General features: G+C 40.2%; 1 protein-coding gene across 1 annotated transcript in view; it reads left to right on the top strand.

The window, feature by feature from the left end:
* The window catches only part of CDHR1 (cadherin related family member 1), a 49,952-nt gene that overhangs the window by 24,844 nt on the left and 12,747 nt on the right, over positions 1-12,361 (top strand). Inside the window, exons 8-14 of the mRNA XM_051981959.1 lie at positions 2,302-2,445; positions 3,599-3,677; positions 5,188-5,288; positions 7,956-8,159; positions 8,551-8,703; positions 9,718-9,882; positions 10,974-11,041. Coding sequence (XP_051837919.1) covers positions 2,302-2,445; positions 3,599-3,677; positions 5,188-5,288; positions 7,956-8,159; positions 8,551-8,703; positions 9,718-9,882; positions 10,974-11,041 — 914 coding nt within the window. The remainder of the gene's footprint in view (positions 1-2,301; positions 2,446-3,598; positions 3,678-5,187; positions 5,289-7,955; positions 8,160-8,550; positions 8,704-9,717; positions 9,883-10,973; positions 11,042-12,361) is intronic.

The raw sequence follows: 12,361 nt of genomic DNA, 5'->3' as shown, positions 1-12,361 counted from the left end.
TACTATTTATTACCTGTATAAACATAAGCAAATCATATCCTCTCTGGGCCAATTAATTCACAAGCAAAGGTATTTAACAAAATAGCATAGTAAGAAAACTTGCAATGGAATGTTTCCCTCATAAACCTGAGTGTTCTTTCACAAATATACATCCCATTAGTAGAAATAGTGAGCATATCTACACATAAACCAGTAAAAAGGAAAATGGATTTAGAAATAGACAATGAGTTTGACCTTCTAAGAGGAAGAGCAGGTTCAGTTATTCTTCTTTTAGCTTACAGCTACATTTTCTCTGGAAAGATAAGCCTCCAACATTCCCAGTCACCATACTCAGCAAAGACCCTTACACAGTATGAAGGAAATTCAGGAGATTCAAACAAGCTGGACAAATTAGAAACGATCATATTTATTTTATTTTTTATGTATTTTTTTGGTGAGGCATTTGGGATTAAGTGATTTGCCCAGGCCATACAGTTTGTAAGTGTTAAGTCTCTGAGGTTGTATTTGAACTTAGATCCTCTCGACTCCAGAGCCAGTGCTCTATCCAATGTGCCATCTAGTTGCCCCCCCATATTTATTTTATTATTTATATTTAAAAAAAAACTTTACAGACATAAATGAATAATAGTTTTATATATGATACTCTTTTTCCACTTTTCTTTGTATTTGGAAATGATTGTGGTTGTTAATGTTTATCAATCTAATAATAATAAAAATTAATGTTTAAAAGAGCTTTTACTCTGCTTTTACTCCCCTATGATAAGAGTCACAAATCAGTAGCAAGAGAAAATTTTGAAAGCGTCTTGACTAATTCTCATTTTATAAAAGAATCCAGAGACCCAGAGAAGTTAAATGGATTTGCTTGGGCTCATACAATAATAGACTCCAGATTCCATCCCATACAGCATCTCCTTTGCTCTGGAAGTTCTGTTTATTATATTATAAACACCAGGAGTGAGATTTGACCAGATTTTTTGACCCTATCAATAGAAGTTCTTTAGTACCATGCTGCTGTCTACAAAATAGTTTCACTGAGCTGCTGGTCTTTTGAGCAAAAAAACCTAGCATTGTGGAATACATGACCTATAATACAAAGTGATGTTATCTTTATAAATATGGATACCTGACATCATGTCCAAAAAAAGTATTCTCTCCTCCTCCCAGGCAGGCATGTTTCCTTACTATCTCTTCTAGCACAATGTCCATTCCTATCTTTGTGTCTTTATTTATACAGTTTCTCCTGTGTAGCATGGACTCCTAGGCTCCTAAAACTAGAAAGGACTTTTAAAATTACCTAATCTAGCCACCTCATTTTTCAAGTGGGGAAATTAACCTAATTTAGTAACACCAGTTCTTCTGGATAGCTGCTTTGTCTTTTTTCTACTCATACATTTCTTGAATGATACTCCTTATGTCATTTTTTTTCCTGGTAAGGCAATTAGGGCTAATTTCGTAGAAATGTTTCTTTGTGCTACTATTCTTTAAATCTTTTTGCCAGTTGATTGGTTTTTTTCCCCTTTCTTTTTAATTGGTTTCTTAAGGTGACAGAATCAAAGATTTAGAGATTATCCAATCTACTCTTTCTCATTTTACAGATGAGAAAATTGATGCAGATTTCCTGCAGGAGGACCTGAATTCAAATTGGGCCTCAGACACTTAACCAGTCATTTGTGCAAGTCACTTAACCCTAATTGCCTCATCAAGGAAAAAAAAAGTGACATAAGGAATATTATGCAGAAAATGTGTGATTAGAAAAAAGATGTCAGTCAGTCATGGCATAAGAGCAAAAGATAAAGGGTACAGTCCAAAGTATTTAAGGTATATATGAGATAAGACATGTAAAGTGTTTTATAAGCCTTAAAGTGCTATATAAGTTATTGTTATTGAAAATATGGACAGAATCATGAGAAAGATCAGCAAAATAATCAGTGTGGTTACTACTACATTAAAAGAAGGAATACACATATTGAAGATTATTGATCACCAAAGTACTGAATTCTAATTTATCCATACTCCTTTACTATTACCTATTTTTTTTACACCATCCTCACCTAAACAAAGCTTATCCCTTTCTCAAGACCCAGCTTAATCCCACCTCCATGAAGTCTTGATTGTACCAGCACTCACTACTATCTGCCCCACACTGCTGCTCTCTTACCATTTATAAATACCACACAAATAAATGCTTAACCATGTACTTTCTGTTTGTTGTTGTTAATTGTCTCATTGTGAAAACCATCTGGTTAAAAAACACTTAGCCCCTTGAATCTGGGTCAGTTCTGATTCTTGCTCTTCTTCCAGGATGGTGGAGGGAAGCTCAGAGGAGATTATGTGATATTCTCAACCACCGCTACCATCACCATCAATGTGGATGACGCTCAGGACACAGACCCTGTCTTTGTTGGCACACCCTATTATGGCTATGTCTATGAGGATTCCCGTCCGGTGAGTGAGATCTGATCCTGATAAAATTGGTAGGGAATTGAGCTTTGTCTTTATTTCCCCTTTCATGTTCTTTGACCACTCCTGCAGACAGTTAAAACCCTCATCATTCCTTTTGAATAACTACATCCTCTACTGTGCTGTGCAAACTGCATCCTATTCTTGGAACCTCCTTGGGAGTTGGGTTTGATTCTATGAATAGACCACAGGATTAGGAGTCTGAGGACCTGAATGCTAGTCTTGGCTTGCTACTATCCTATTATGTGACATTGGATAAACCTTCTTCTCCAGTCCTCATTATCTTATTTTATGAAATGAGGGTGCTGAATTAGATTCTCTCTGAGGTACTTTCTAACTCCATAATTCTATACAACAAAATACATTTACTTTTAATTCCTCTTCTGCCCAAGATGCTATTCTTGCTATATAAAATAAATGGCAAATAGTTCTTAAAGAGAGAAATGAATCAGAGGAGGAAAAGGAAAGGAAGGGAAAAGAAGGAGAGGGGAAGGAAAAGGGAAGGAGAGGAAAGGGAAGAGAAAGAAATGAGGGGAAGGAATAGAAAGAGAAGTGAAGGGGAAAAACAAAACTATAGAGAAATATGAAAACTGTCTTAAAATATTTGAAGATTTGCCATGTGAAAGAATTAGATTTTTGGATGATTAGATTGATTTTATTTGGACCCAGAATGCCAAAGTAGGCTAAAGAGTGGAAGTTACAAAGAAGATGATTTTGATTCAATATAAAGATGTCTCCCTAACAATTACAGTAGTTACCCACTAGAATGGTTTCCCTCAGAAGTATCCTAGTTCAGGAAATATTCAATAAGAGGATGGACTTTTTAAGAATTTTGTAGAGGAATTCTTGCTTCAGGTTAAGGTCAGAAGGGAACTTGAGTTTCTATCTGAGATTCTATAATTCTGTGAAAATGAATAAGTAGAAGGAGTCAAAAAATTATTCCAGTGCTGCAATGACAGAAACAGATTTTATGTGTAAGTGGCAAACTAAGAGTTCATATGCCGTGAATATTGACTATGACTAAAACAAATATTCAGCCATTTCCTTCTCTTAAGCAGGGATGCTCTAGAATACCTATTTGTGGAATTCAAGAGTCTCTTTCTCTCTTGTCAGGTAACTGTTCTCTATTTTCTTCCAGGATTCGGAGATTCTGACAGTGGTTGCCGTAGATGGTGATCGGGGTAATCCTAACATGGTGCTCTACAGTATTGTGAATGGTGAGTTCTGGGGGATGTATAAAGAAAGGATCCTGGTCTGCTGTGTTTTTGATTCATAACTTTTGATTCATAAACTCTTTGGGCTCCATTTATATAAATGGTATTATATACTAAGTTATGGTACATAAGAAAATAAGGATAAAAGCTATGATATCCCATGGAGCATTAAACTACTCAAAACATTTATTATCAAATATTTTTATTCTCAATTCAAAAGGCTACTTCCTACTCAATTAGTCAACAAGCATTTATTAAGTGCTTACTAAGTGACAGGCACTTGATAAGGACTGAAGATACAAACACAAAAAAATAGTCCCTGCCCTCAAAGACCCTACATCCCTTTCTCTTTTCATATTCATACACACATACATTCATTTCCAAAAATTCTTCTTCCTCCATTATTGTATAATAACCTCACACAAACCACACCCACTAGCCTTCAATCTAATACAAACATTATTAAGTGCCTATTATATGATAGGTCCTAGAGCTATGAAAACAAAATGAAAATTAGCCCCTGTCATCAAATAGCTTATATTCTATCCTATGTGCACATCTTTTTAATCCTTTTTAAATCTTTTTAAAGATTTAAAGATACACACCCAAGGATTCCCCCTACACTGACATTGTAACACTCATCCTCTCACACAGCGAGCTCATGAGCCTTCACGCACACATACACATGCACACACACCAGCTTGTGCCCCCCAATTCTTGTCTCTTCTCAGAGATACAGAACTGTACTATTCTATCCCTTCCTCCCCAAGAGCGTGCCATCCATTCTCATCTAGGTCTATCCAGGACCAAGCCAGGAGTCAGGACCATAAAAACTATCAAAGATAAGCGACAGCTCGAGAAAGAAAATTGGTCACCAAGCCTATAGTCACCAGCCTAGTTACCAAGGCTATAAACACCAGAAGGAGAGTTAGAATCAAGCCACGAGCGCCAACTCCCAGGGTTTTAAAAAAAAAAAAAGCAGTTGATGGATTCTAATCTTGTATTTCCCAAACTCTCCTGTTGCGAGTGGGTTCCACAGAAAGTCCACAGAAAGCCTCATAAATAGTGATTATGGAGAGAGGGGTTACTCCAAGGCAGCCAGATGACTACTTGCTATCACAATCAGCATTCCCATACAGACACCCACAATCACAGCCACTCTTTTCTCACAAGGAGGAAGATAATAATAGTATAGCCCCATGGACACCATGGCTTCCGCCTTCATCCCTATGTCTAGGGGTTTCTATCCAGTTATTGGAAAAGAGAAAGTGGACTTTTTTTGATGGGGAACATGGGTAGCAGCAATCCAGTAAAGCAAAAGATGCTAGAAATCCTCTACAGTTAATATATAATCCTGGACCATATTATAAAACCCTCAGCCTACAGGAGATCACCTGGCTTCTGTGGGACCCCTCAGTCGCATCCTGATGAGAATGCTTGAGTTTATTCTTGTTCTAGCCTGTGCTCTACCTTGTAGTTCTATGGGGAACTAGTTCATGTTGTTTTGGAACAGGGAGTGATGAAGCCTTCAGGATCAATGAGACCTCAGGAGGCATCTCTGTTACAGTGCCCCCCAACCAGCTCAAGAAGGAAGTGTATGAGCTGAAAGTTCAGGTAAGAACGGGGAGAAACTCTCCAAGTACCCACTGCTCATTTCTACTGAATTTGTTTATAGGCAAGACCACAAGTCCTGATGACTCTAAGGTTGACTTTGGAGGAAGATGAAATGGCTCATCATTTATGTAATTTGGGGCACATAGAACTTTTTTCTTTTGAGTATAGTTGATTTGGAGGAAATAATAAGTACCTAACTCACCAAAGCAAATGAGTTTAATAATCATAATGGTTCCTATTGATAATCTTTGTGAAAGAGTTCTTTACAAAACTGTGAAGACGCCCCATAAATATTTTTATACCCCTTTTACAGATAAGAAAATTGAGCCTGAGAGAGAAGGAAGTCATTTGCCTACAGTTTGCACAGCTATTCAATTTTGTTTTCATTTATGTGGAAATATTCCCTAACTAGGAAAGAAAAAATTTTTTCTATTATACAACTAAGGAATAATTTTTCCCTTATATGGGAGAAACTGGGAAAGCAGAAAGGAAGAACTGGACACTTAGGGAAAAACCAGGAAGAGAAGATAGGACAGAAGGAAGAGTTTTGATATGGTCCTAAAGGCAAGATAAACAAGGGTCATAATTTTGCCAAGCACCAACCATTGAAGGATTTGGGAAGGGCACATCTTTTCCAGGAATGGGTGGGGAACAGTAGCAGGGAGTCCTGTCCCTACCTGTTGCCTACCAATTATAATATTACAAAGCTCCCATGAATACCAAAAAGTCTGGCCCTACTCAAGAGCTTGGCTTTGAAGGAATCCCTAAAGTGGATTTAATACTTCTGTGCCTCTAGCTTGCTATCCCTATTTCCCAGAAGCTACCTAAAATCTGCCCCATTTTATCCAAACCCTTTGTCCCTTTAATATCTATTATCAAGAAGGATCTTGTTCATGAACTCATAAATGTTTAGTAAAACATGAGCTATCCTTCTAAGGAGAGACCTACATTTTAGCTGGGGAAGAAGTGACGGCAACTATTCATGAGATATTTAAAATCTTATTTTAGCCTATCAGCTAATTTTATGGGCAAGAGATTTTTTTGAAACGGAGAGTAGCTTTTAAGATTTTATTAAAAATCATACCACATATACCAGTGTCTATTCTGCCTATATATAAGACCAGAGAGCTCTGTGTGTTTTTGTGTGTTTGGGGAGAGGCAGAGAGTTGTACCATGTGGGTGATATCATAAATATAAGCAACTTTCCCAACATTCAAGAGCTATAAGTGACAGACTCAGGATTCACACTCAAGTCCTCTGACTACAAATTTGGAACTGCTTCCACTCCTGCAAACTGTGTTCTGTTATTTGTAGATGTCTGTATATGCAGGGATCTGGAGTAATTCATTCCAAGTATAATAAATAATATGTATGAAGTTCTTACTGCATGTAGGCACTTTGCTAAGCCCTGAGGATACAAGTAAGAGGAGTAACAGTATTTGCCCTCATGGAAATAATAGGGGAAGTCAACATATATAGGGGGGTAATGACCAGGAAAGGGAGTTTGGGGCTAGTAAGTCACAGGGATGATGAGTTGATATATAGGGCAGTCAGCTGCCATCTTCTTTCCAGAAATAATACTACAATATTATTGATTTGCTTAGAGAAAGGTAATAGAAGAAGGGCTGGAAGCTAGATGGTTAGATAGGTGGATAGCATGTGAAGATGAAACATGGTCTAGTATTTAAGGCCAGTTAGACCCAGTGTGGTCAATCCACTAGCCCCAGAGGACTAACTGGACTGGTTTACATAACATTTAGTCAACCATCCACTGGACTTGGTGAGAGAGAGAAAGAGAGAGAGAGAGAGAGAGTGTGTGTGTATGTCTGTGTGTGTGTGTGTGTGTGTGTGTGAAAGAGAGAGAGAGAGTGAAAGAGAGAAAAAGAGAGAGTGTGTGTGTAAGAGATAGAGAGAGAGAGAGAGAGTGTGTGTGTGTGTGAAAGAGAGAGAGTGAAAGAGACAGACAGACAGACAGACAGAAAGTCAGAGACGGAGACAGAGAGAGAGAGAAAGAGAGAGAAAGAGAGGGAGAGAGTGTGTGTATGTGTGTGTGAAAGAGAGAGAGTGAAAGAGACAGACAGACAGACAGAAAGCCAGAGACGGAGACAGAGAGAGAGAGAGAGAGACAGAGACAGAGACAGAGACAGAGACAGAGACAGAGAGAGGGGATGGAGAGGGAGAAAAAGAGAGAGAGAAGAAGAGAGAGAGAGAAGAAGAGAGAGAGAAAGAGAAAGAGAGGAGAGAAGAGAAGAGGAGAGAAGAGAGAGGAGAGAGAGAGAGGAGAGGAAGAGAAGAGGAGAGGAGAGGAGAGGAGAGGAGAGGAGAGGAGAGAAGAGGAGAGGAGAGGAGAGGAGAGGAGAGAAGAGGAGAGGAGAGAAGAGGAGAGGAGAGGAGAGGAGAGGAGAGAGAGAAAGATCCTAGGGATTTACTTCTCCAGGTAGTGGGACAATTTATTTTGGATGTCCAGAATGTAGAAGTCCATTTCAGAGGTCCAGGCCTGGCATGGAAGGTGCTGGGTACAGGGGGAAAGAAGCAGCAGATGACCTGGATGGAAAGCTAGACAGCGGGATGGAATGTGAAAATGAAGTATGTGTATTTGTTTTTTGCATGTGAGTGTATATGTGTGCATGCAAGTCAGCCCTAAACCATCAGTGTTCCCTCTTGTAGGTGTCGGAGGTCAGTTCCAAAGGGATCCTGGCAGCTCAGGCTTTAACTACTGTAATCATCAGGGTAGTCGACCTCAACAACCATCCTCCAACGTTCTATGGGGAGAATGGACTCCAGAATGCGTTTGAGCTGACAATGTATGAACATCCATCTGAGGGGGAGATTCTTCGGGGTCTCAAGATTACAGTCAATGACTCTGATCAGGTAAGCTGGAACATTGTCTTCTGGGGGAAATGTGTGGCTGTGGGGGAAATCTAGGCAGCCACTACCTTTGTTAGGGGGGATAGTTGAGTTGGGATACAGAGGGGAGAAACTGGGTCATCTAATCTTGTTCTATATTACCTAATTATTCTTGTTTAAAGTTCTAAATCTCACTTTCACCATCCTTAAAGTGATGGAGTTCACCCAGATGGTCACTAAGGTCCCTTCCAGAGCGGATATTTAATGAAACGCACAAAATATAGTTTTTAAAAAACAAGTTGAGGAGCCAGTGAGTTCATAATTTTTGTAGCATCTCTTCCCGCTCTCTGACTCTCACTCTTACCTTCTGTTCCCCTGCTCCTGTTATCTCTCCTTTTCTACCTTTCTTTTCCAGGGAGCAAATGCCAAGTTCAACCTGAGGCTTATGGGGGCTGGGGGCATCTTCCGGGTAGTTCCCCAGACTGTCTTGAATGAAGCTCAGGTCACTATCATCGTGGAAAATTCAGCTGCCATTGACTTTGAGAAGTTCAAGCTGTTAACCTTCAAGGTACCATGAAAGTCCAGCACTAGTCCCCAAACTCAGTCAAGAAGGAAGGAGCCAAGCTGAGGGATGGGCTCTTCCCTTCTCCTTCTAAGTGCAATAACAGGTCCTACCCACTGAGTCCTGATGCCCCATCCCTTCCTGATTTATCCAGGGCTAGGCAAGTGCCCCATGATCCACACCTGTCCTGAGCCTCTTCATCCATCCCTTCTATGCAGTCAAGGGTTAGCAACTTGTCACAGCTGGAAAATCATTTCTCTATTTCTCCATTCCCTTCTGAAAGGATGACATGTGGCAACTCCCTTCAGAGATGAGGGAGTAGCAGCATAGTAACCACTAAGAAGATTATCCCTCTATTCCCCAGTAATATTGTGGTGTTTGAGGATTCCCCTGTTATATAAAAGAATCAGAGGGCCTGAGTTCAAATCCAGACTCTCTTGCTTAGTAGCTGTGAAAAGGACACGAAAATCACTTCACTGTGCTTAATTTCCAGATTTGTAAAATGAGGGTGTTGGACTGAAAGGATCCCTCCTGGCACTATACTCCATGATTCCAAGAGAGAATGCTCCCATAGGTTTCCAGGGAAGCAAAAAGATATTAGGAGGGGAAAAACAGCAGTATGGGAGTAGGGTGACCTTTCAATGTTAGCAGCTAACAATTCAATGATCAATGAACACCATAGAGAGCCAGTTTGCCCAGCAGAAATTGCTAGGATGGAATATTAGGGAATCTCTTAGGGAAGGAAATGGATGCTATTAAGAGAGGAAAAAGCAAAATTGACAAGTTTTTCCAGCTTCATGATTTGCCTAAAGCTGGCCTGACTTATCATCATCTGCCATGTCAGCTTTGGCAAACTTGCCTTAGATTATGATCCTTGTACAAGGAGCAACCAGGGTTTCTCTGCCTCGGGAGCCTCGAGATGAGTTTTTCTCTGGCTGCCTAAAAGTTCTTTCCCAGGTTGTGTTTATCATTGGCAGCATTGCCCAGATGCCTCCAACCTCCCTCCTCTTCCCTCGCCAGCTCCTGGCAGTGGAAGTGAACACTCCCGAGAAATTCAGCTCCACAGCAGACATCATGATCCACCTGCTGGACACCAATGACAACGTTCCCAAGTTTTCCTCTGACTACTACATTGCCCGGATCCCAGAGAATTCTCCTGGAGGGTCGAATGTGGTGGCTGTCACAGTGAGTAGGGGATAAGCCTGAGAGCATGAGGGGAGAAAGGACTATTACTACAAGTTGAGATGCTCGTGGCAAATTGATGGGGGGAGATGAAGAATTTATTGTCCAGCTGATGACAATGGGAAAGGTCTGGGATTTGGTTTTCTCTGAAGCTTGACTTCTTCCTCTATGATTGCAGCTGAGAAATGGGGTCGGGACTTTAGAAGGCATTGTGATAAGGGATAATGGGGGGGAGGCTCTCTTATAGCTGTTTTTTAGCAGGGGTCACAGGAAAAAGAAAGCAAAAGATGTTTCAACTGGGAATGTAAAGAGGCAACATCTCCAAAGTCACCATCAGTCCCCTCATGGAGAGCCATGTGTTTCCTCCCTCTCTCTGCTTCCTGGTCCTATCCTTGTATATTTGTAGATTTTCATTCCTCAGCTAGCCCAGGCACTGCCCTATAGCTTAAAGGAAAACATCAAGTGTGGGCGAATCTGCCTCAGAACTCTAGGAAAGGCTTTGACCAATAAGTGACAAATTAACATGGAAGAGTCAAGGGCAGATGAGATTGTGTTCTGCCTGGATTTTTTCTTTATTCTTCCTATCAATGAAGTTTTTCTTTCTAAATGTCATGATGAAAGAAATGGGAATGGGGGTAAAGAAGCATCTTCAAATTATCCTCCTTATGGGATCAAGAGATCCTAGAATTGGATTCAAATTCACAGACAGACCCTTAATAGGGAGTCGTGTCCTTCCATCTTCCAGTCTACTTTCTATTCTGCTCTGATGCCATATCTACTGCTCCTTGAGATCTGTTGGGAGAAAACTGGTCTCGACTCAATTTCCCCATGTAAGTAGATTCCAAAATCCTCTTATGAGGCAGTGGAAAGGATGTCCAAGTGGCAAGTGTTAATTAAACTTCTCTATAAGGGTATAGGGAGTAGTATACCTAAGAAAAGGCACAAAAAAGGAAAGATCTTGGCACCTATTGACATATATGATAATCACTTCCCAGGACTGTTCTAATGGGAATTAATTCTAGTAAAGGATGAGGTTCCTTCTATCTCAGATTTGGAATTTCTATGAGTCTGAACTCTCTGATTTGCTTTTCTAGGCAATGGATCCAGATTCAGGACTATGGGGTGAAGTCAAATACTCCATTTATGGGGCAGGAGCAGAGCTGTAAGTATAATTGCAGACTTGGACACAGAATCCAGAAGATTTATCCCAGTGTCTCATATGATTGGGGTTGAAAGAGAGGGCTGATATAGAAAGGATCAGTGCCCCCGGCACAGGCTGAGAGAAATTGGATTGGAAAGGAACACAAGTTGGGAGAGAGTAAAAAAGTGTGGAGCAAAAAGAGAGAAGATTAATTAGATTTATATTACAATTTAGAGTTTACAACTTAGAACATGATCTTCTCACAATAATCCAATGAGTTAAGTAATACAAATAATATTATTCCCATTTTACAGATATCAAAACTGAGACTCAGAAATGGAAAGTTATCAATCTAAGGCTAGAAGGCTAGTGTGTATGACTGGAATTTAACTCATATCTTCTGACCCCAAAACCCAAACCTTTTTCCAAAGCTAGAAGAACTCTCTAGAGACTAATCTTGATAAGACTTCCAGATATGTGGGAGAGCAGAAGCTGTCTCCCTTGTGTTTCAAAAGCCATTCTGTGAAGACAGACCAAGAGTTGCTTCTTCCTCTCACACAGCAATCAAAAGCAGGCACAACAGTCAGACCGAGACCAAAAGCTTAACAAACCACATAATTAAACATCTGCTGCCTATACAATTTATTCTGGCTTCTACCCTTCCAAAAGTGCTTCATCTATAAATATAAATAAATTTCCGGGCTCCCAGGAGGAGTCTGGCAGTGCCTGATTAGACTTTCCTACATTCTCAAGCTTGGGGAAGGAAGGAAACAAGCATTTTAAACAAGCATTCCAGGCACTGTGCTAAGCACTTCACAAATATTATCTCATTTGATCCTTCCAACAATCCTGGGCGGTAAATGCTATTATTATCCCCATTTTACAGTTGGGGAAACTGAGGCATGCAGGGGTTAAATGACATGCCCAATAAGTATCTAAGATTGGGTTTCAAGCTGGATTTGCAAACAGAACCTGCAGGAAAGAGTATCTCAGACATCTAGTTCCCCCTGCCCCTGTAGCCCATAATGCCATTTTAAAAGATGAGCCCCTTTTCCTGGAATATGATTCTATTCTTTTATGCCTTACTTTGCTCTTGTTTTGCTACTATTTGGTTCATTTACTTTATATGGGTGGCTACTCCCCTATGATGAGATGAGAAATAAACTCCTCTCACTGAGCCCTGTGCCTTCTCAAACCAAAATGCTGAATGGGCATCAGAGGTGATGGTATAAGAAATAAGGAGCATCTGAAGCAGCTAAGAGGTGCAGTGGACACAATGCTGGACTTGGAGTCGGGATAGACCTGACTTCAAAGGCAGCTTCAGACACTTACTAGTTGTAC

This window comes from Antechinus flavipes, chromosome 2 (genome assembly GCF_016432865.1).
Source record: "Antechinus flavipes isolate AdamAnt ecotype Samford, QLD, Australia chromosome 2, AdamAnt_v2, whole genome shotgun sequence".
NCBI lineage: Eukaryota > Metazoa > Chordata > Mammalia > Dasyuromorphia > Dasyuridae > Antechinus > Antechinus flavipes.
Note: the sequence above shows the minus strand (reverse complement) of the source record. Positions and strands in the feature narration are given on the sequence as shown.